This window comes from Centropristis striata, chromosome 22 (genome assembly GCF_030273125.1).
Source record: "Centropristis striata isolate RG_2023a ecotype Rhode Island chromosome 22, C.striata_1.0, whole genome shotgun sequence".
Classification (NCBI taxonomy): Eukaryota; Metazoa; Chordata; class Actinopteri; order Perciformes; family Serranidae; genus Centropristis; species Centropristis striata.
The window spans coordinates 9,112,938-9,134,793 of NC_081538.1; the positions used below are offsets into that span (position 1 = coordinate 9,112,938).

At 37.8% G+C, this 21,856-nt stretch overlaps 2 protein-coding genes across 4 annotated transcripts; one reads left to right on the top strand and one right to left on the bottom strand.

The window, feature by feature from the left end:
* Nucleotides 1-4,106: 4,106 nt before the first annotated feature.
* On the bottom strand, nt 4,107-21,574 carry pnpla8 (patatin-like phospholipase domain containing 8). Of its 3 annotated transcripts, none has more exons than XM_059325878.1 (10): nt 21,286-21,574; nt 16,671-17,838; nt 16,093-16,242; nt 15,837-15,988; nt 14,420-14,514; nt 14,156-14,327; nt 13,976-14,033; nt 13,546-13,740; nt 8,416-8,611; nt 4,107-5,724 (listed from the first exon to the last, which is right to left on the bottom strand). In XM_059325878.1, the coding sequence occupies exons 2-10, from the start codon at nt 17,658-17,660 to the stop codon at nt 5,450-5,452; spliced, it is 2,283 nt and encodes a 760-aa protein (XP_059181861.1). In that variant the 5' UTR covers nt 17,661-17,838; nt 21,286-21,574; the 3' UTR covers nt 4,107-5,449. The 3 variants fall into 3 exon arrangements, with proteins under 3 accessions (XP_059181861.1, XP_059181860.1, XP_059181862.1); XM_059325877.1 differs by having other exon boundaries at nt 21,283-21,574; XM_059325879.1 differs by lacking the exon at nt 21,286-21,574 and adding an exon at nt 19,143-19,292.
* Nucleotides 18,824-19,707, top strand: akap14 (A-kinase anchoring protein 14). Its single transcript, XM_059325881.1, has one exon. It carries the CDS (start codon nt 18,925-18,927, stop codon nt 19,453-19,455), a length of 531 nt encoding a protein of 176 aa, XP_059181864.1. The 5' UTR covers nt 18,824-18,924; the 3' UTR covers nt 19,456-19,707.
* Nucleotides 21,575-21,856: the final 282 nt, after the last annotated feature.

Genomic DNA, 21,856 nt, shown 5'->3' on the forward strand with positions numbered 1-21,856 from the left:
AACTACCAAAAAAAATACACAAATTGACAAAAAAAAAGACACACAGCAACTACAAAAGAAACATAAAATTACTTTGAGTGTCTAGAAAAGCGCTATATAAATTAAATGTGTTATTATTATTATTATTATTATTAAAGACACAAAAAACATGAAAAGATGCTTGGTGACTACAAAGTGTGTCTTGGTCTTATCCAGAAAGGTGGTGAGGCCTTTTGCATGTCTGTCCTCCCGGGGACAATGTCCCATAATCCTCCCTGATCATTGGAGCTGCTGCATCCTCATAGATTATCATAACATTTACTGGCAGCTTGTTACTTAACCGGTTTTATATATTTGCATCTCCTGCCCATTGGGTAAACTGCATTTAAAAAAAACAAAGCATCCATAAGAAAACAAGGTGATCCGAGTTGTACACACTCCTCTTGGCACGCTGCAGCTGTTTGTAGAAGAAGATGGCTCATCCTGGCACACGGTAGGATCATAAACTGAGCGAGACAGCCGAAGCTTCAAAACAAGACACGGAAAACTTCAAAGTCAAACAGTTTTAGTGCATTACACTATCTACTGTCGAACAGCCCAGTTACAGCTCAAAATAAAAGAGGTCGGTTGTGTAACATATTCTGCCAGATCAGGGACAGTTTTAGGCAAACGTGGGCACACATACATTGAGAAGATTGTAAACGAGAAGAACTATAACGGTTGCTAGGGAACACCATAAGACCAGACAATTCAATCCTGCTAGAGGAGGAAGAGGAGGAGGAGGAGGAGGAGGAGAGACGGACAGCTGCTGACACAACAAGCAACTAATATATTTATATATCATGTAAACACAGCCTGGCAGACTTCACTTTACCTCGGCACTCTGGACTTTCACACCGGAGGAAACTACCAACAGAGTGTTAATCTCATGTTACCTCATTTGTCTGTCTGCACTGAGCTTGTCAAAGACACTCCACAAAGCTGTACGGGAGACTTGAATTATACTTTCTGCTGGGTTAAACAGTGGAATTTTGCGGAAACAATTACTCCTCTGGATTAAAAGTTTTAAAACAGCATCACCTTGAAATTAAGCCGAGCAGTTTTCAATCAAATCTAGCAAATTGTGATTGTGATTCCGTCTACAAGGTCATTCTATAACTTCTGTATCTTAAAACTCAAATAATTCATTGATGTGGCGTCTAGGCATTCAGATAGTTTCAGTTTTACATGCCTGTGTTTTAAAGGGAAATATGTTGGTATTGCTCATTGGAAAAACACATTTTGTAAGCCAAACTTTTAAGGCAGTGGAAGACATCTCTGAAACTGATATTTGGTCGATGGTGGAAGAAGTATTCAGATCTGTTACTCAAGAAATAAAAATACTCCAACCGAAGTAAAAGTTTAAATTTCAGAACTTTTACTTGTGATAAAGTACAGACGTATTATAAGTTTAATGTACTCAAAGTATCAAAAGTAAAAGACAGAGTTTCAGAGTGTTATATGATAGATATTATATATTATATCTGTTTTTATCATTAACAAATACACTTCAGATTCAGTTTAATGTTGTAATGCTTGTACCATATAAGCATATCATGTTGTTTTTTTAATCTATGAAGTGACTAGTAACAATAAATGTCAAATGTAGTGAATCATAAAGTACAACATTTTTCTCTGAAATGTAGCTCAGTAAATGTATAAAGGAGCATAAAATTGAAATACTCAAGTACCTCAAAATAAGTACAGCACTTGAGTAAATGTAATTATTTACATTGCAGCACTGCATGTAGTATTTAAAAAAGATATTATCTGCTGTCAGCATGGTGAGGAACTGGGGACTTTATTTGCAGACTCGTGCAGTTGGAGGAGCATTTGCAAATTTAAATTATTAGTCCAAAATATAAAACAACTAATGAATTAAGATATTGTAATAGATTACACCTTCCAGCAGTATCTAAGGTAATGAATTTCACCTAATTCGAGCCTGAACGATATGGGATTTTTGAGGCCGATACTGATTTAAGAGGAAAAAAATGTATCCATAACCGATATGGTGGCCAATATAGTACTTTTTTTTAAAAACTGGAATGAAAATAGATCTGTTTTATATGGATTGTGCACCAATTTTTCACCACTCTGCACCCAGAAATCTGCTTTCATAAACAACATAAAACTTACACAAACATATACATTATACAAAAAATGTATTCCATTATCAGCCAATTCTATAAATGATAACTGAGAAGAAAAAAAATGAATAAAATAGATAGCTAAATAAACAAAGTTTTTTTAAAATGGCACCTATCAGACAGCATATAGACCAGATTGATCAGCAAATATCTTACGAAAAACTGTCAACTGATATATCTGTCAGACTCTAATGCACATACATGTGTCACTAATTATAATGTAATTATGAATTAGACCATTCTATATAACAAGTATTTTTTGGTATATTTCTATCCTAATACTATTACTTTTGTACTTTTAAGTAGGATTTTTAAAGCAGAAGTTTACTTGTAACAGAGTGTTACAAGTGTTTACACTGTAGTATTACTAGTTTTACTGAAGAAAAAGATCTGAGTAGTTCTTCCACTTGCATTGCATTACAATGCTGTTGGTTCAAAGAGGACTTCATGCACCAAAATGTATCTAAATACTTCTAATCCTGTTCATCTCAGAAACACATCTTCTCATGTGGTCACGATAGGATATTATTGTGATGTGAAGCATTTCGCGATACGCGGTCAGTATTGCGATACAATATATTGCCGTTTAACTGTTTAACTGCATTTTGTGTCTACAAAATTCAATTCAATCAAGAATTGTTTTGTCAAATCAGAGAAAATTCTTAGTGTATTCTTCTCACTTCAGTCTTTTTATTTGTCCACAATGAGAGTCAAACCCACAGACTGACCAACAAAGTATTCAGTCAAACTGAACTGAACTGATAGACATGTATGGACGACAACAACTGCAGCATTTTATCAAACTTTCAAAAACAACAAGCATCAATGTTCTGAATTTTTTTTGAATGAAACATAAAAAAGGCTTACTTTGCAGCAGGCACGATATCCTGAAGCACATGGTGGCTATAGATTCCTTAGATCTTCTAGTTTCACATGATACCTGTATCTCCAGTAAAGTGAGCCGTAAATATGTTACGTTAAATATCGATACTTGGCAGCCATGAATCGCAATAATAAATCGTAAATGGACCGGCACTTATATAGCGCTTTTCTAGTAGCTTTGGGACCACTCAGAGCGCTTTACACTACAGACTGCGCTACCCTTTCACACACACATTCATACTGGTGGCAGAGGAGACCCTAAACGGTGCCACCTGCCACCATTGGGAATTCATTCACACACCGATCGACATGTAGGCTGCGATGGTCAGGGATCAAACCACCAACCCTTTGGTTGGGGGGAAACCCGCTCTACCAACTGAGCCACAGCCGCCCCAAAATTTTGCAATACTATGCTGTATCGATCCCCCCCCCACTTCGAGTTGCCAGCTTTAACCTAGATACGGTTGTGTGATCTGTCCCCTCAGCATCAGTTAACCCACTGAAAGGAGCTTCTAGAGCAAGGCCAAGTGTAGGCAACACAGCCATAAATCAGGTGTTGACATTTGAGCAAAGCTCAGCTGGCATTGAATGAAAGAAAAGGCCCATCAATCTATCAGTCAGGCAAGTTACAACTCTGATAGTCTGAACCAGGAGAGAGGCATCAGTCTGGTGAAATGCTTGACGTATCGTTCTAGATTCTCCTGACGTGTGTCTTTGTTGGGAGGTTTGTAGGTTTGCCTCCTCGTGGCGTATTGTTCACGTTGATTGGGGTAACAACAGTGTGACTGGGAGGAATGACGCTGAGGAATTTCAGTGGATCTTCAATGGGATCGAAACAATGAAGCAGAAAATTAACGTGTGATTGGGAAAAAAGGCAATTCATCATAGGAGGACACTTAAATTCCTTTGTGGCACGTCCATTGTTCGGCTCTTTGTGTTATGTGTGTGTCAGCAGAATGTAAAAGCAGATAAACATGGTTAAAATAATATGACAAACATACCTGTGGCATATATTTTATAAACTGAATTTAAAATGAAACATACAGAGGTCAAGCATTTAAAAACCCAGGATTTATTTTTTCAAGACTTTTTGCATTCCACCAAGCAATAAAGAAGGAAGGAATCACGGCAAATAGGATTCTCACAATCTAAAACAAGTCTGATTAATGTATAAAGTGTGGGCTGGGCTGAGGATTCAAGCTGGAGCAGGTTAAAGGTCAAAGTTTCATACTGAATAATGAAAACATGCTTCGTACCAGGAGGAATAAACAGAGATTGCATTCTGATCATCAATAGTGTAAACAGGCTTCAGTCTGTATTTGTCAGTACAGTGAAATTAAATCAGCAGCAGTATTTCTGAAATTCTAGCGAGAGCACTCAAATGATTCCTAATTACTTTAAATATTATTTACATTTTCCTCGTTAAGAATTCTATTTTACAAAGTGCATGAGGTCTTTCTTCTGTAAGAAATAGGCATGTTTATGTTTACAATGTGCAACCATGTATTAATTACATTGTAATGTATTCAAGTCACTGAAAATGCAAATTAACATCAGTTTTCACAAAATAACTACAGTTATCATATTACCATTAATGCTTGATAATATGTGTTAGTGCCACATTACCGTCTCTGTGCGTTCAGTCAACCAACACTTTTACACAACCTAAAATTAATTCATTTATCGACAGGATCATCTCAATAAATTAGAATATGATGGAAAAGTCCATTTCCAGTAGTTCATTGAGTCATATAGATGGACATACTTTTAAGAGGCCAACATTTCCATATTAAACATACTTTTTAAAACTGGTCTTTTGCAATATTAACTTTTTTTTGAGAGACTGAATTTTAGGTCTTCCTTAAATGTAAGCCATAATAATTATAACTAGAAGAAATTAAATAAATGAAGACACGGAATGTTTCATTCTGTGTGTAATGGATCCATATAATGTGTTATTTACAATTTTTGAATTTAATTACTGACATAAATAAACTTTTTTATGATATTCCAATTTATTGAGATGCACCTGTATACATACATTTCCTTTCTGTGATCATTCAAGTGAATGATTTCATCATAGCGTCAAAACCCGCTGAGTTCTTTTTAAAGTCCATTATTCAGTCTCCATCATTGGCACATTCTGTCCCACAAAGAATAAATTACATCACATTTGTAATGTCTCACTATAATTAACAGTAAACAGTAGTTAGGAATTTCTCAAACAGTCCTTTTAGTGTCCGTAGATGATGATCACAAATAATTTGTCATTTCACTCCAAATTTTCCACCGAGATAATTTAAAATAAAGTTTCCAGTTTGCCCCCTGCTCCATCAGGTCTGTCATTGTCTTCTTACCTTAAAAACTCACTTGTGTTCACACTGTTGCCGTGGCGATAGCTACAGCTTGGAGCTGAAGGGCAGACCCTGGTACATGTCTCCTTTGAGCTTGGCCCACTCAGCCAGTCTCTGGATGGAGCTCTTCTCCTGGCAGAGCACGCTGGCTGCCTTCCTCAGCTTGGCCTCGTTGCGCTCCAGGTAGCGCTCCCCCTCGCTCTTCAGGAAGTTCAACTTCTCCACGCGGCTCTCGTTCAGCGGGATGTCCTCGCTCATGTAGGGGTTGAAGCGGAAGTAGGTGTCAGGGGGCAGGAGGGCGTCCAGCATGGTGTGCACCTCTGAAACAGACAGGAAGGGGGTGTCTTAACCCATAAGAACCCAGACCCATTTACCCTTGAAAGAAAATTATGGGGAAATACTACTCCTAAATGTCAAAGATATACACTACTGGTCAAAAGTTTTAGAACACACCAACTTTTCCAGAATTAAATTGAAAATGATGCAGTTTAATGTCTCAGTGTACTCTGAAATGAATGCACATTTGCAACATTTAAAATTCTTTATTGAGCATGATAGTGTTTTGAAAGTAAAAAAAAGATTCAAACTCACATTTTATGTTGGACTAAAGGACTAAAAAAAGACACAAAATGACCAAAAAAAGACACAAAATGACAAAAAAAAGACACCAAAAGACACAAAATGACTAAAAAAAGACACAAAATGACAAAAAAAGACACAAAATGACTTACAAAGGAGAATTCAAAAATGGACAAAATAGCCCAAGACTCATAGAGTTAAGTTGTTAACCCATTTCTTGTTCCCTGAAAAAGGCCTACTTGTATAATTCAGAAATGTACATTATTTTTCAGTTTTGGTTAAGCTTACCTTTTTTTATTTACCTCTGGCAGTTCACCACTTACCTTTGTACCCTTTCAAGCTGTTCATTTGACTTGAACTGCTTGAATTTCAATAAAAAACTGGAAAAATTGGGGTGTTCTAAAACTTTTGACCGGTAGTGTATGTCACATTGGGCGTTTACAGTATTTATTTTTATGATTTTTCTTATTTTAATATAAATAAACTTTACCTTTTCTCCATACAGAAACACAAATTTGCCTTTTTCTTTGCATATCTACAACATATCTTAAAATTGTGACATTAACAGTGCTGTTTAACAACAAATTATTTTTCAGATTTGTTTTTAAGTAACAAAATAATAATAAATCAATAATAAATAAAAACAAATAACCATTTGCCTTTTTGTTTGCATCTACATAACATATATCAAAATTGTGACTTTAATTTGTTCAGGAAATCTGGTCAGCACAAGTTAAATGCAATAAAGGACGGCCTATTAAAGGGTTAGAATTGTTAAATTCGTCACAAAAAATAAGCTTTTTGAAATTAGCTACTCTTTCACATTTCTGTTTCCAGTCATAGCTACATTTTGGAGAAGTCACTTCTTGTCAAAGTCACATAACCACCACACCAGGGTGTTGAGTATACGTCGCTTAGGGATTTAATGAGTTAAGGTGAAGCATAAAGCTGAATATAGGAGACTCTAGAAGATTTAAAGTGTTTGTTACACTGGTGTCACCATGGGTTCTTATGGGTTAAACTGTAAAAGTTGAACTCTAGTTACAGGTCAGGGCTCCAGACTGCGACTCGCATTTTGCTACCAGTTTTTGAGACAGTGCCATGTCCTTTTTTATAACTAGGGGCACTAGTGTGACTAGGAAATTTGCCAAGTTTTTTTTCATTGTATTTTTACATTACAACTTATATTATTTTTATTATGATGACGAGGAAGAAAAAGTGTGTGTGTATCTCGCTATCATGAACGTATTATAAGAGGTGTGTGTGTGTGTGTGTGTGAGTCACGTTATAAACAACGTTGAACACATCATCTGCATTCGTCCCCTTGTCTTATCTGGCTGCTAACGTTACTGGAGGAGAACAAAGCACACTGTGGCCAGTCAGACTCCACTTGTTTTCCCGGTGCTTGAATTTACTAAGAGTTACGGTAAGAAGTGTTCGACCCGCCTTTAAAATAAAAGCAAACATGTAGCTTTCAAAATAAGGGCACTTGGATGTGTTGGCAGAGTCCACCACAAAATTTACAAGAAGACTGTCGAAATAAAATGCCCTGAATAAAACAGAAGAACCATTTTTCTCCTTTACAATAATTCATCAGAATATGCAATGATTACAATGGAAGAGTGGCATTAGAATGTGTGAGAGGCCTTGTCGGCTTTTAGGTCAAAAAGTTTATCCGGGGGAGAATGCCCCCAGACCACACTACTTTGTTCAAGTCCCCCCATAATAGTCTCAGAAAATCCTGTGGGAAACACTGGTTCTACAGCTTGATTTGCAGTTCTAGTGTAAATTTCTATACTTTTTTAAATTGATGATTGATATTTGCACGCACACACCAGCCAGGGGACAAATAACCCTTTCCTGCTGCTGAAAAAATCTTAAGGAAACTCCTGGTTCTATGATTACAGTGGTAATTAGCCGCAAGTTACCTTTTTAAATCCTGATGGCATTAGTTACTCCTTTCATTAGTCCTTTTTGTTTTTTAACTTTTTAAAACATTTGTCATTTTGTGCCCTTCATTGAGAAAGAATGATAGATTTTTATTTATTTGTGACCTTAAAATAAAGTAAAATATTTGTAATTTCCAGAAAGTAGTTGTCTATTCATTGCCGAAGCATTTATTAGTCGGTCCGATATAGTTAAAATGGGCTAAATGTGAATAATTGCTCTGCAGGTTGATTTAAGGTGTGTCCCCTACATTTTCTGCTAGTGCCCCTAAAAATTTCAAAGTCAGGAGCACCAGTGCTCCAAGTAAACTGAGTTAGTCTGGAGACCTGCAGGTGTTTTCCTCTTTTGGTTTATATTTCTAGAGCCTGTACTGAAGCAGAGATATGGCAGTGCGTCACACTGCAAGGGGACCGCATTCCTCTAATCTGGTTTATAAATAAATGTGTGTGGGACGCATGCAAACAACATTTTTTGTGCAGTCTCACCCTCCGTGTCTGTGGCGCTGCTGATGACGTGACTGAGCTTGGTCTTCAGGCTGGTGAAGGCTGTGCTGTTCTTGCCGGCCGTCTCGAAGCGCCCGGTGCCCAGAGACAACACACACTGAACCGGAGTGTTGGGCCACAGACACTTACACTCATGGATGGCCAGCGCTGTGGGGTTGTTGATCAGGAGTCCTCCATCCTAGAACAACCAGACAGAAAAGAACCAATTACCCCAAAGTAATCCAACTGTAGCGTGTTTGTTTGTCTTCAAGTGCAGCTGAGGCGCGGCAGAAACATCAGCTGTTTAAACCAGCAGCCACTGCTGGTGATGAATTCACACTCTGCAGAGTCACCTACAGCATTTCATCAGTCAGATGTGCTCCCTAAGCAAGGTTAATGCACATGTAGGTAACTCTGTATGTATAGAATGCACCTCTTGTTTTAATAAATGTGTTGTGACAGCCTGTAGGGGACAAATGAGGTGAAGTGGACAAGCTGTCCCACAGCTACACAGCCTTATAAGCTCCCTGGCCAGAGATGTGCTGCGCTGGCAAACAGCCCTGTTTATTCAGAAGTAAACAAGTAGCAAAAGCTGTCTTTCTAGCAGCTAAAATAAGTCATTTTTAGGTCTGGGATTCAGCTAAATAAAGAGTCTAATTACTGCTTCACTCTGAATTTAGCTCTGTTGATACAGCATGTTGCATTTGAGTATTCTAATCTTGACTGACTTCATTTAGAAGCTAATCACAAATGCCTTTTCTCTAAATACTGTTACTGGATCCATGAAAGAGTTGCTGATCTCAACGGTGCCAACAATGACAGAAAGAGGACAATTAAACTGAATGGATGTCTGGACCCATTTAGCGCTAAACACTCGTTCTCAGTCTTTCCCCGAGTCCAGTTCTGGGCCGTATCCAACCACTGAAGGGCTTTTAGCTGGGATTAATGGAGATGGAGAGTGTGGCACACAGGAGGTCCGACCCTCCCACACAGAGCAGGGGTAAAGGTCATTTCCACGCCTCTACAAGGGCTGGGCAGCAGAAAACTATCCAAAAAGGCTTAAATCTGCTCCTTCTTCTGGGATAAAGCAAACAACCACACACACAAACTGACCTGATAAACACTGGTGCTGATGAAAACCCTAAGAAACTTGACAGAAATCTACCAGTAGGTTACCTTTTGTCTTTCCATTACTGCTTTTATGAAGACAACTTTTCTTCTTTACCTTATGAACCCCACAACCTGCTGGTGGGTATGAAAGGCCTGTTTTCTTTTTAAAGTAACAGAAAAAGAGAAATAGTCACCAAATTTCCACATTTCCGATGGTCCTAGTTTAGAATAAATCATGTGTGACAAACACCTCGTTGGGAAAGGAAACCAAATCAATGTTTAAAATAGTGATATTTCATTTAAACTACATTTTTCTTTCATTTAAAATGTTGCCACAAATTAAATTTCTGCAATAAATAGATCTACTCAGTGTTACTGGGAAACCATGACAAAAATTACACAAAACGGACTGAAATGCAGGTTATTTACATAGACTAGAGAGGAGAGGACAAGGGATGTTGTAAGTAGAGTTGGTAAAAATTAGTTTAAAAGATGGGTTGTGCCTCATGGGCACAAATGTTGTATGTATAGATTGCATTTTAATCAAATTTTTGGAAAAATAAATTATGTTTTCTAGTCATACGGAGGTACAGGACTCGTATACAGTCATGGAAAAAATGATTAGCGTACTCTTTTTCTTAAATTTCTTGTTCATTTTAATGCCTGGTACAACTAAAGGTGCATTTGTTTGGACAAATATAATGATAACAACAAAAATATCTGAAAAGAGTTTAATTTAAGAGCTGATATCTAGACATTTTTCATGGTTTTATTGATGATGATTTTGGTTAATATCAGGAAAACCATGGAAAACGTCTTGTCTTTGTCCAAACAAATGTACCTTTAGTTGTAAATGAATAAGAAATTGAAGAAAACAATGGTCTAATCATTATTTCAATGACTGTATTGCAGGGATAAAGAAGGCAAAAAATCCCTGAAACGTCTTGGGGTTAAGCCTAGACTAGTTGATGCGTATTTTGAATTCAAATGTAAAAGATATGATGCTCAGCCTAATTATAAAGCGGTTACCCCCGAGGTGTGAGCTACTGAAACGGTGGAACACAGTTCACACTCTGGAGACGGCAGGTTAATTACACAGCTGCTTCTCTGCTCTGACCCTCAACCTCTCACCCTGAGCTCTCCCTTCACTGAAACACATCCAGCATCCAATCACAATACACAAACAGGCAGGCAAATGGCCTGATAATAGTTGTTTGCTATGGTAACTACAAGTCTAAATATTCAAATTTTACCGATCAGTGAGTCTGAGGATGTGTCTTCCTTCACTCAGTTTATGTGTGTGTGTGTGTGTGTGTGTGTATATTTCTGATGCCCTGCGATGGCAAAATTCTCCTGAGAAATACCGCTGCTAGTGCTGAAAACTAGAGTAGGAGTGAGACCGGTGGGTGGCAACGGTAGCTCAAACTGTCGATGAAACACCATGCAGCTCCAAGAGGAATGTGGAAAACAACACACACACACACACACGTGCACACACACGCACGTGCACGCACGTGCACACACACACACACACGCACGCACGCACGCACACGCACACACGCACACACACACACACACACACACACACACACACACACACACACACACACACACACACACACACACACACACACACACACACACACACACACACACACACACACACACACCATTCATTCTCTATATTTCCATCTCTGCTGCCATCATATCCCAGCCCCTGGGAAACAACCTCAAAACAGATACTTTCTGCAGACATGTGAACGGGAACAGAAATGTGCAAACAAAACACACAAAACTGAAATAAAACATGCATTATGAAAGTCATATCCTAACCATATTCTGCATAGAAATCAACGTCATATTTATATACACTTTGCTAAATTAGTTGGTAGAAAAGGTTGGGCAAATGACTGGTAGCCCATTTGTTTCATTCTAAATGCAGAAGAGAGGAAGGCTTTGGTGGGATTAGAGATTAGGATCTGTTAGTGATTAAACACTGTAAAAGGCTGTCTTCCTGGACTCTTGCATTAGGAAATAGCAGGGGAGAGTTATACTTGTTAGAAGCAGGGACAAGGCTAATTTTTCCTAAGTAGGTTATTAAAATAAAACTAAGCCTTGAGCGTAATTGCTGCCTATAAAGACCATCTAAAGATATCTGGCCTAATAATCAAACATCATGAAATAAAGGCGCTCTGTGATATGGGCCTTATCAGTATAAAAAAAAGATCAGTGTGGTTAAAGCAAAATACATTAATGCTACAAACACTGTTTAATTTACCAGATGCCTCAATAGGCTGATTTGTATTCAGTGACCTCCCACTTAAACCTCATCTATTGTTGTTGAACCTTAAAAACAAAAAAGGAGCGAGCCTCCATTAACTAATGCACTGTGTCATTAGTCAGTGTGACAATGCAAAGGAGGGATGTGAAGCTCATTATACAGAAAATCACTACGGCATTTCATCACAACACTTAACAGTGATTGCTGATCCAAACATTATGAGACCTTTTACTCAATCATCTTCCTCAGATACTACAATCAAAATAGGGCTGGGCGATATATCCATATAAGAAATATATTGATATATTTTTAATCTGATATAGAATTCGACCATATCGCATACATCACACACAAAAAAATATTTTATATATAAAAGCTGGCCTTATTAGGGTTGGTCATAGCTAGTTCTTTTGTAATGTGTTTTTCTTTTCTCCTATAAATACATTTATTTCAGACAAAGATTGGCCTATTTTATTCCATAGGCTGTAGTTATTTAAGATATTTTTTATTTAAATGTGCACTTTATGGAGCTTTGATTTAAAAAAAAAAAAAAAGGTACTCTTGTTGTTACACAGTATTTATGTTCACTTCAATAAACTGTTTCAATAAAACTACTTGTGACATGTCATATTTGGCTTTGACTGAATATTTGCTCTCACTTTGTGATAAAAATATCTGTATATATATCTTATATCGATATTCAGCCTAAATATATCCGGATATGACTTTTGGTCCATATCACCCAGCCCTAATTCAAAATACAAATATTATGATGATAATTATTGTGTATTCCTCCCTACAGGACAACCTGAACATGATTTTAGACAATGTTGGTTTGAAGGAGAGGAGCCCTGTTGGATAGATTATTTTCATGGGCAATCAAAGCAGTGATCTTTTTTAAATCTCTACTTAGAGCATACTTTTATCTGAGAGCCTTTCCTGATTTTACCTGAAGTTTACCACCTTTAATTGCACAGAATTATATCATTTTCTAACATTATTTTTTATCTGTTGTGTTATGTCTGATTTTAACTTGTCTTGTAAAGCACTTTGTAACATGCGTTTTGAAAAGTGCTCTATAAATAAACTTATATTATATTATTATAAAAGTTAAGGCTGTCCCGCCATACTGTGGCATAGGATGGGAAAAAATGATCAGGGAAATGTAGAACGGAATAGACAAAGTCTGTCTGCACACACACTAAGTGTACAGATTACATAAACAATACAGTTGAATTACATTTGAGATGATGGTGAAAAAAGTTAGGTTAAGGGACCTGAGAAGCTTCCCATTTGAGTCAGAAGAGGACGGGCCTTTGATGTTCAGGGGGCTCAGGCTTTATCCAAGGGCTATCTCTACCTCCATCTCATTCTGCTCACTGTGTTTCTTGACAGCCAGAGGAGAGGATGAACCAATTAAGGAACCGCTTTGAAGGTTATGGAGTGAAACAAATCTCCACACATTCCCTTGATGTACAGTATACACACACAAGGACAGGGTGCAGTGTGATGCTCAGTGTTTCTGTCCTAACGCAGAGACGTAGCAGAAGCGTATTGTTTGGCAAGATTTCAAGGAAATTACCCTCAAACACTAAACATGTGACTTCTTAGATGTAACAAACAGTATCGTCTATCCTGCAACAATCTTTACTTTAATATTGAAACTCAGATTACTAGACTAAGCATAACTAAAGCCTTTCTAAAGACATCTCCCAGGCAGTTTTCTTATTTCCGTGTAGTACCTGATGGAGGTCTTTTCCCAGGACAAATTCCTGGAAGTAGCCTGGAGCAGCAGATGAGGCCCTGATAGCCTGCCACATTTTGTGGTTGCAGTCTCCAAGGTAGTGGGATCTCACTCCAGGCATGAGTCTGTAGTTCCTGAACGCATAGGCCTTCAGAGGTGTTCCCCTGTTCACAATGGTGCTCACTGCTGCCACCTGGTGGACATACAGAGGGCACGTTTAGAGGGGAGCATGCCAAGTCATCTTTATTATTACAGCACATCAACAGACTGGTGTTGACAAAAGAAACATTGTAAAAATGTTTTTACTTATATTAAAAGATCTAAAGGAAAAGATGGCTATACTGCATATAAACTTACTCAAATACAAATAACGGATGCACAAATTAAGTGTCTATGTAAAGAGTGTAGAGCTGAAAAGACAAGCTTACTTTAGGGCAGTGTGGGTCTCTGGCACTCTCAATCATACGCCCCTCACCCATCCGCTCTCTAAAGAAAAACGCACAAATACATTAAAGAAACAAGCCACTATATATAGAATACCCCAGAGTCTTTCAAAAGGAATGGAAAGACAGGAAAAAAAGGAGGATGAAAGAGTCCTGCAGACTAACTTGAGGATGTTTTCCCATATTTCGCTGTCATAGAAAGCATGGCTCCAGCCCATCTTTACAGTTCCAACAATCACGTTCTGTTTGAAGACGTCCGAGCCCAGCTTCCTGTACATCTCCTCACACTCCTCCAAGGGGATCTGAAAAATTCCCAGCATGAAGGCCAAAATAGCACCTGAAGCAGAGAGGGACAGGTGTGATGTGCCAGTGAGCAAGGTGGTTACATGAAGTCCCATGTGAGGTGATGTAAGAGTGATGACAACATACCTGTGCTGACTCCACAGATGTAGTCAAACAGCTGGTGGATGCGTTTTCCAGTCAGGTTCTGCAGTTTATGGAGAGTCTGCAGAGCCAGCAGTCCCCTGTAGCAAAGGGACAAGCTTTATAAGCCTAGACTGATAAAAATACAGCTATTATATTTGATCCACTACAATAAAACTCTTGTACAGTTGACCTGCCAAGCTAACTTTGTATTTCTCTGCAGTTGAGGCAGTACTGTGACTTTGTTTCCTGTAGATTTTCTGTTGGTGTATTTTAAATTCTGTATGTGGCACTTTTTTTTTTTTTTTAATAGTGGAGGAAGTGTTCATATACTTGAGTGAAAGAACCTAATATCACACTGTGAAATCACTCTGCTACAAGTTAAAAGCCCTGCATTCAAAATATCAAAAGTATATCATATTTTCAACTTATATATCTCAACTTTAAGTATGTTACATATGATTTGGAGGGATTTTTTAAGAATAGATTCCTTTCACATAAATAATCATTATGATGTTCAAGCAAAGCTCAATATGTAAATATGAAGAAATTTTAAAGGACCGTTTAAAAAAAAAAAAAAAACAATTTCTGCAAAGTACAAAAAAATGTCAACAACAAATCTTTTTGTTCCAGTTGTTAATCATGCAGAAATGTACAAAACGTATATTACAATAACAATATTAACTAGTCAAATTTATTTACTTTTTCTTCTGCTGTATCAAACATTTTTATGTAAAAAAAAATGAATTCTTTAGATACATAACCTATGGACTTATTCAAATTAAAATGGTGATTTTGAATCCAAATTGCATAAAATAAAAAATACTAGATAAAGCCCAATTACCTTGAATGTGTATTTGAGTACAGTTCATGCATAAATTAAAACTTAATTACATACCGCTACCGTGTTTTAGCCATGCGAGTTATTGCTCCATTGATAATATGACAGCAATGTAAACATTCTTTATATGGCCTTAACTGTAATAATTCTAATTATGAAATAGGAATAGATTTTTGGATTTTTAGGAGGCTTTCTTTATTTGATGCAGCAGATACTTTCATTTTTATTTTGTTGGTCAAATAATTTTTTCCATTACTGTATATTCTTAATGTTTTTACAAAGATTTTTTCATGTATCATTCATTGCCTGATTTCAATTATTCCTAAAACATGAAAAAATGTATTTGTTTATTTGATTTATTAAGTGATTAAAAACAGATATCCAATATTCCCTCTGTAAAAACCTTGTGCTCTAATATGTCAACAAAATAAAACAATAGTTGAACATGGCTTTATCCACTGTTCAGATTTCTGTTCAGGGAATGAATGTAAATGTAAATAATCAGCTGGGGAAAGTTTCGGAACCAGCATAATAAACTGCAGTAAGAACTGCAACAGATACTTTCATTTTTATTTTGTTTACCTTGTTCCGCCTCCATCTATGGACAGGACCCGGATTCCTCTGCCTTTGACAGGTTCGGTGTATCCAACCAGCGCCAGTGCTTCCCTCACAGCAGCCTGCAGGGGAAGGTCTCGGGCCTGGCGTAACCGCAGCAGGCAGGGCAGCACGCTCTCCTAAAGGTCACAATCACACTACAGCTATCAGGACTATATGCAACACATCTGACATTAAACTGAGCTGCAGGGTACATAAAAAACTGACAGTGACACACACTGACCTTGACAGCTACACCTCTTGTCTCAGGGAACTCCAGGAGGTGGAAGCTGAGCTCCTCAACTCGACTGGTGAGGAGCTTGACATCAGTGACTCTCTGCAGGCCTTTCACCAGACCTCTGGTCCTGTTGTCCACACTCACCCTGGCTATTATCTGCAGGACAAATCCACATGAGGACAATCTTGTAAATATACGGCCTCCAATAGATACTTTACATTTGTGTTTCTGTGTATTTCTGTGTTCTGTGCCTCTTATAATTCAATTCAATTCAATTCAATTCAATTGGCTTTATTGGCATGACGTAACAATGTATATATTGCCAAAGCAACCATCAGAAAAAAAGATAACAAGATAAGGAAAGCAATATTTACAATAAATTATTATAATTCTGTTATTCATTTTAAAAGAAAAGAAAAAACTAATAACAATAAAAGAAAGCAATATTTACAATCATTGAATTACAATCAACATATAATTTATACAATCTAACTGTCCCAGCAAAAAAAGAAGAAAAAACAAAATAAAAAATAAAAACAAAACAAACCAACAGCTGTGTGTCACTCGCTGTCTCTCAGACTTACCTTCTCTCTTTGACTCAACAGCTGTTGCTTCACTTTCTCCTCTTCATTGTCTGTCTTCTCTCCTGACTTGTCCACAGTGGGCTCCTCCACAGCGACTGCTGAACACTTCTCTTTTTCAGCTGCAATGCTTTTGGAATCGCTTCTGAATTTGGGAACCAGGGGAGCGATGTAGCTGCCGACAAACGCTTGAACGCTGGGCCGAGGGTAGGACAGATAGTGGGTGAAGCCTTTTTTAGGGGAGGTGGCGGGAGCGGGGACGGACTGAGCTGCACTCTGAGTCGGAGGAATGGCGGAGGATGGAGACACTGCTGGAGGACTGAGCTTCTCTGATGGAGATGGAGGAGGAGGGGAAGGAGAGGTAGCGGGTGTTTCAATACTTTTAGCCTTTGCCACTGAAGACAAAATAGGAATGTGGTCCTTAGTTGTTCCAGGTATGGCACTGAGGGTGGGCTCAGGAACAGGATCCTCTCCTTCTCTGTGCTGCTGCTGCTGATTCTGCTGCTGCTGTGGTAGCCCGTTGTCTCCTTCCTCTTTGGTGCTGGTGCCAAAGTAACTATTGATGTGCAGAGCCAGAGTTTTGTAGGTCTCATCCATGTTGGTGGACAGAGCTGCTGGGTGAAACAGCTGCATGGTTTGTTTTGCAACAGTGGAGGAAGAGCTTGATGCAGACACATTTGCTGCAGAAGCTAAACTGGATGTCGACTTCTTTGTGGCAATAAAGGGATTTTCTGTCATTTGCTGCCTCGGCTTGTCTGGTTCTTCTTCAGCTGCCTTTGTCTGGCATTCTTCTTCTTCTTCTTTCATGGTGGTTTCAGGTGGTGAGGCTGTAGCTGTGTTAGACGTTAAGGTCTCAGCTTTGCCCAGGACCTTTTCCACATTGCTGCTGTCGACTGTGCCACTGCCAGGCTTGAGGCGGGAGAACTTGGAGATGAGGTCCGTGCTGCCTACTGCCTTGGTGACGCTGTCCAGTGTGGTCCTGATGCGCGACATGCGTTTGCTGGGTCACTTAGAACACCAGTGGAGAAGTTGAAGTTAATCAGGCAACCGGATTATGCTTCATGGTTGTGTAAAACGATGGAGCATTCTGGCAGACTACCTGCCATCAGCAGGGTTTAGTAGAAACTCCATTATAGAGGATAATCAGCTATACTGCTGCTTCCAATGTTTCCTGAAAGAAAGAAAAAAGGATTGAAAAAATTAGGGAAAGAAACACGGGCATGTGTTTGGACTAGTTTGCTTCTATAATGTCTTCTTTCAGACTAGTGAAGTGAAAAAATACACAGAAACACTTTTTCTATTTGCTTCTCCTAAATTCACTGAAATTTAGGGAGTTAGATAATGCTTTTTTGCATATTTTAAAATAAAACTTCTGAAAAAAATACAAAATACAAAAAATACATACATTTAGCACATTAACCTGCAGTGTCTTGCAAAGTGTATGGAATTTTACAATATATATATAATGTTCTTACATTCTTTTTTTCTCTCTTGCTCATACACCAAACCTTCAACATAAATTCCAATCTACAGTCGTGGAAAAAATTATTAGACCAACCTTGTTTTCTTCAGTTTCTTACCTGGTTTAAATGCCTGGTTATAACCTGATAATAACCAAAATCATTTTAAAGAAAACCATGGAAAATGTCTAGATGTCAGCTCTTAAATGAAACTATATCAGCTATTTTGTTGTTATCATTATGTTTGTCCCAACAAATGTACCTTTAGTTGTACCAAGCATTAAAATTAACAAGAAATTGAAGAAAAAGGGTGGTCAAATAATGTTTTCCATTACTGTATATTCTTAATGTTTTTACAAAGATTTTTTCATGCATCATTCATAGCCTGATTTAAATTATTCCTAAAACATGGAAAAAAATGATTGTTTATGACAGTATTTCCTGATTTATTAAGTGATTAAAAACAGATATCCAATATTCCCTCTGTAAAAACATTTTGGCTCTAATATGTCAACAAAATAAAACAATAGTTGAACATGGCCTTATCCACTGTTCAGATTTCTGTTCAGGGAATTCATGAAAATGTAAATAATCAGCTGGGAAAAGTTTGGGAACCAGCATAACACACTGCAGTAAGAACTGGACCAACAGAGGGCTTCATTTGACACCCAACCATCCTAGTAGCCATGGAAACCGTTACAACAACAAAAACAAATGCAGACAACCGCTTCCAGGGCTAACAACTTAAATCCTCTGATTCTCCTGTATTATATGCTGCTAATTGTTACAAAGACAACATGGGAGAGGAGGGACGTTCTTCATTTAATCCGAATTTAACGACAGAATCTGCCCAACTTGTGAAAACTTTGCTGGAGAGACAACAGCACAGTGTATCGGAGGAGCAGGAGGAGGAGGAGGACTCTCCTGGCAGACAGATGGAGACTGTTCACTGGGTTTCTAGCGAAGACTTTACAGTCGAAGTGGGGAAAAGGCAGATTGAAGAGTATCTTCAAACCTGGGAGCTGCAGCCCTGTTGGCTTCACAGTCTGGACTTCCTCAGCTCCACCGAGGAGCAGCACAGTACCTTCTACCACTACCGGGCCCGCTTCAGTACCCCGACCTCACGGAGGCCGGTTCAGGGGACAGCTAGGGTCTATTTCGTCGTGGACATATCGAAAGTGAAACCCCAAACTCTGCCCGCGGAGGTGCACTTCGTGGTGGAGTCCAACAGGCTGGTGCACAGCCCCGGGAGGACCAGGTTCAGAGAGGAGTGGCTGGAGGACGTGATTGAAAGCAAGACTCTGCTCCGAAGAGCGGTCAGCCTGTGAAACAAGTAAACACCACCGAACCAGCCAGAAAAACACGGTTTCTCAAAATACTAACCTGTGAAACTAGAAGCGATAAACCCCACCGAAACACCCAGAAAGAGGCGGACGGTTTCTGGATGCTTCCCAAACACTCACCTAGTGTTAACTTACACTCAAAGAGCTGGCTTTGAGTTGTCCGTCGTCCGGACTACTTGGACTTCAAATAAACTCTCTTAAACACAGTAAATTACAATAAATGCTAACTTAACTAGCCACTAGTCACTCCTTTATTGTCTGCCTCACACTGACGGTGTTGTGGTTTAACTGGTGATTTTCAGCCAAATCCGCCTGTGGTTTAAAACACACTCACACTTTTTATGTAAACTTTTATGAAGATTCCAGAGATAACAATTTGCTTCGTAATAGATTTACTAGATAAAGAGAGCAGCCATGTATTTTCTTTTTTTGTTTTAAACTGCAACCCCGTCACCAGTGAAACCGGTGTTACGTCCTTACTGGTTTCAACCATATATATATATATATATATATATATATATATATATATATATATATATATCATTAATATATATATATGGTATAATTATATGGTATAATAATTATATGGTATAATATAATATATATATGGTATATATATGGTATAATTATGGTATAATATATGGTATAATATAATATATATATGGTATAATGGTATAATTATATGGTATAATATATATAATAATTTCAACCATATATATATAATATATATATACATATATATTATAAATGTTCAACACTAACTGGTTGTGTACTCGCGTGTGCAGCTGTGTTTTGCCTCAGTTAGCAGATTCGTCACATTTTCAATAAACCTATAGCTGGTGATTTCCAGGTCGCATCTCCATCTACTGTGGATAATGTTGTATAAGTGAACACTACATCACAGCCACCTTTACATAAAAAGAAAGCATGACAATATAATGTTTGCATGTTCGGTTAGAGTTGGATTCCAATTCACTACAACATAATTTAATTGTTCATGAACCATCACCTCTACAGTCATCGAAAAAAATATTAGACCACCCTTGTTTTTCTTCCATTTCTTTTTCATTTAAATACCTGGTACAACTAAATGTACATTTATTTGGACAAATATAATAATAACAACAGAAATATGTCATGAAAGTTAAATTGAAGAGCTGATATATTATCTAGACATTTTCCACGTTTTTCTTGATAATAACCAAAATCATCAAGAAAACCATGTTAAATGTCTAGATATCAGCTCTAAAATTAAACTCTCATCAGCTATTTTTGTTGCTATCATTATATTTTTCCAGACAAATGTACCTTTAGTTGTACCAGGTATTAAAATGAACACGACAGCAAGGAGAAAACAAGAGTGGTCTAATCATTTTTCCATGACTGTATGTGTTTATTAAATATGTGACGAATCTGCTAAATGAGGCAAAAAACAGCTGCACACACCAGTACGGGCACCAGTTAGTGTTGAAACCAATAAGGACATAACACCGGTCACCGGTTAAACTGTAACACCGTTAGCTAATGCTAAGCTAGGTTTAGCGTTGAACAAATCCACACGTATTTAAGACAACGTCGCTGTTACTGTTAGGTAATATACTCAGCCTACTTAAATGACTCAAACGCATCATGACTGTGATGTTTAAAGTAGGTTTGTTAGGCAAACAGCTGGCAAATGCAATGTGTAACTAGCACTGGAAACGTTAGCGTGACGTTAGCGACTGATGTCCAAGCTCGCTGATTTAACAGTATGTTGTTGAGCGGTTTGTCTCATTTTACGTAAAGTCACATAGTAAACAGACTTGATCTTACCACGGGAAACAAAGACTCTTCAATATGTTGTCAAAATATTTAATTCAATGCGGTGCTGGTACATGGGCGCTAACGTTAGTTAGAAATAAATAAACAGGAAGAAGAGCGGATGTGACGCAGGCCTAGAGTTATTAATGCAATGCTTTATTTGTTCCACTAGATGTCGACAAAACATATTGTAAAGAGAAACAAAAAAATATTAAACCACCCGTGTTTTATTCAATGTTTTGTTCATTTTAATGCCTGTTACAACTAAAGGTAAATTTGTTTGGATAAATAAAATGATGAATAGAGATGTATACTGCCCTACAAAGCAAAAAGGCAGTAACTGCATTTTTGGTCAAAAATGAGTTATTATTATTTTCATGACTTTCAAGGCATCCTTTGTTATGTGACAAAACATCTTATCTCAAATGTGTGTTGTTTTGGAGAAAAATGATAGTCGTTTGTACAGTAACTAAACGGCTAGATTACAGGATAACTTTAAAGTCATTTTTCTCAGTTCTGCACTCTGCGTAGTTACTGCCTTTTTGCTTTGTAGGGCAGTATAGAGATATAATAATAATAATAATAA

What these genes read in the sequence shown, in the direction of transcription:
- pnpla8 (XM_059325878.1), bottom strand. Translation starts at nt 17,660, where the DNA reads ATGTCGCGCATCAGGACCACACTGGACAGCGTCACCAAGGCAGTAGGC. An exon ending in ATATGGGAAAACATCCTCAA is followed by an intron (nt 14,034 to 14,155) that starts GTTAGTCTGCAG and finishes GTTTTTCTTTAG; the next exon opens with AGAGCGGATGGGTGAGGGGC. An exon ending in CAGCGCCACAGACACGGAGG is followed by an intron (nt 5,725 to 8,415) that starts GTGAGACTGCAC and finishes TGTCTGTTTCAG; the next exon opens with AGGTGCACACCATGCTGGAC.
- akap14 (XM_059325881.1), top strand. Translation starts at nt 18,925, where the DNA reads ATGGGAGAGGAGGGACGTTCTTCATTTAATCCGAATTTAACGACAGAA.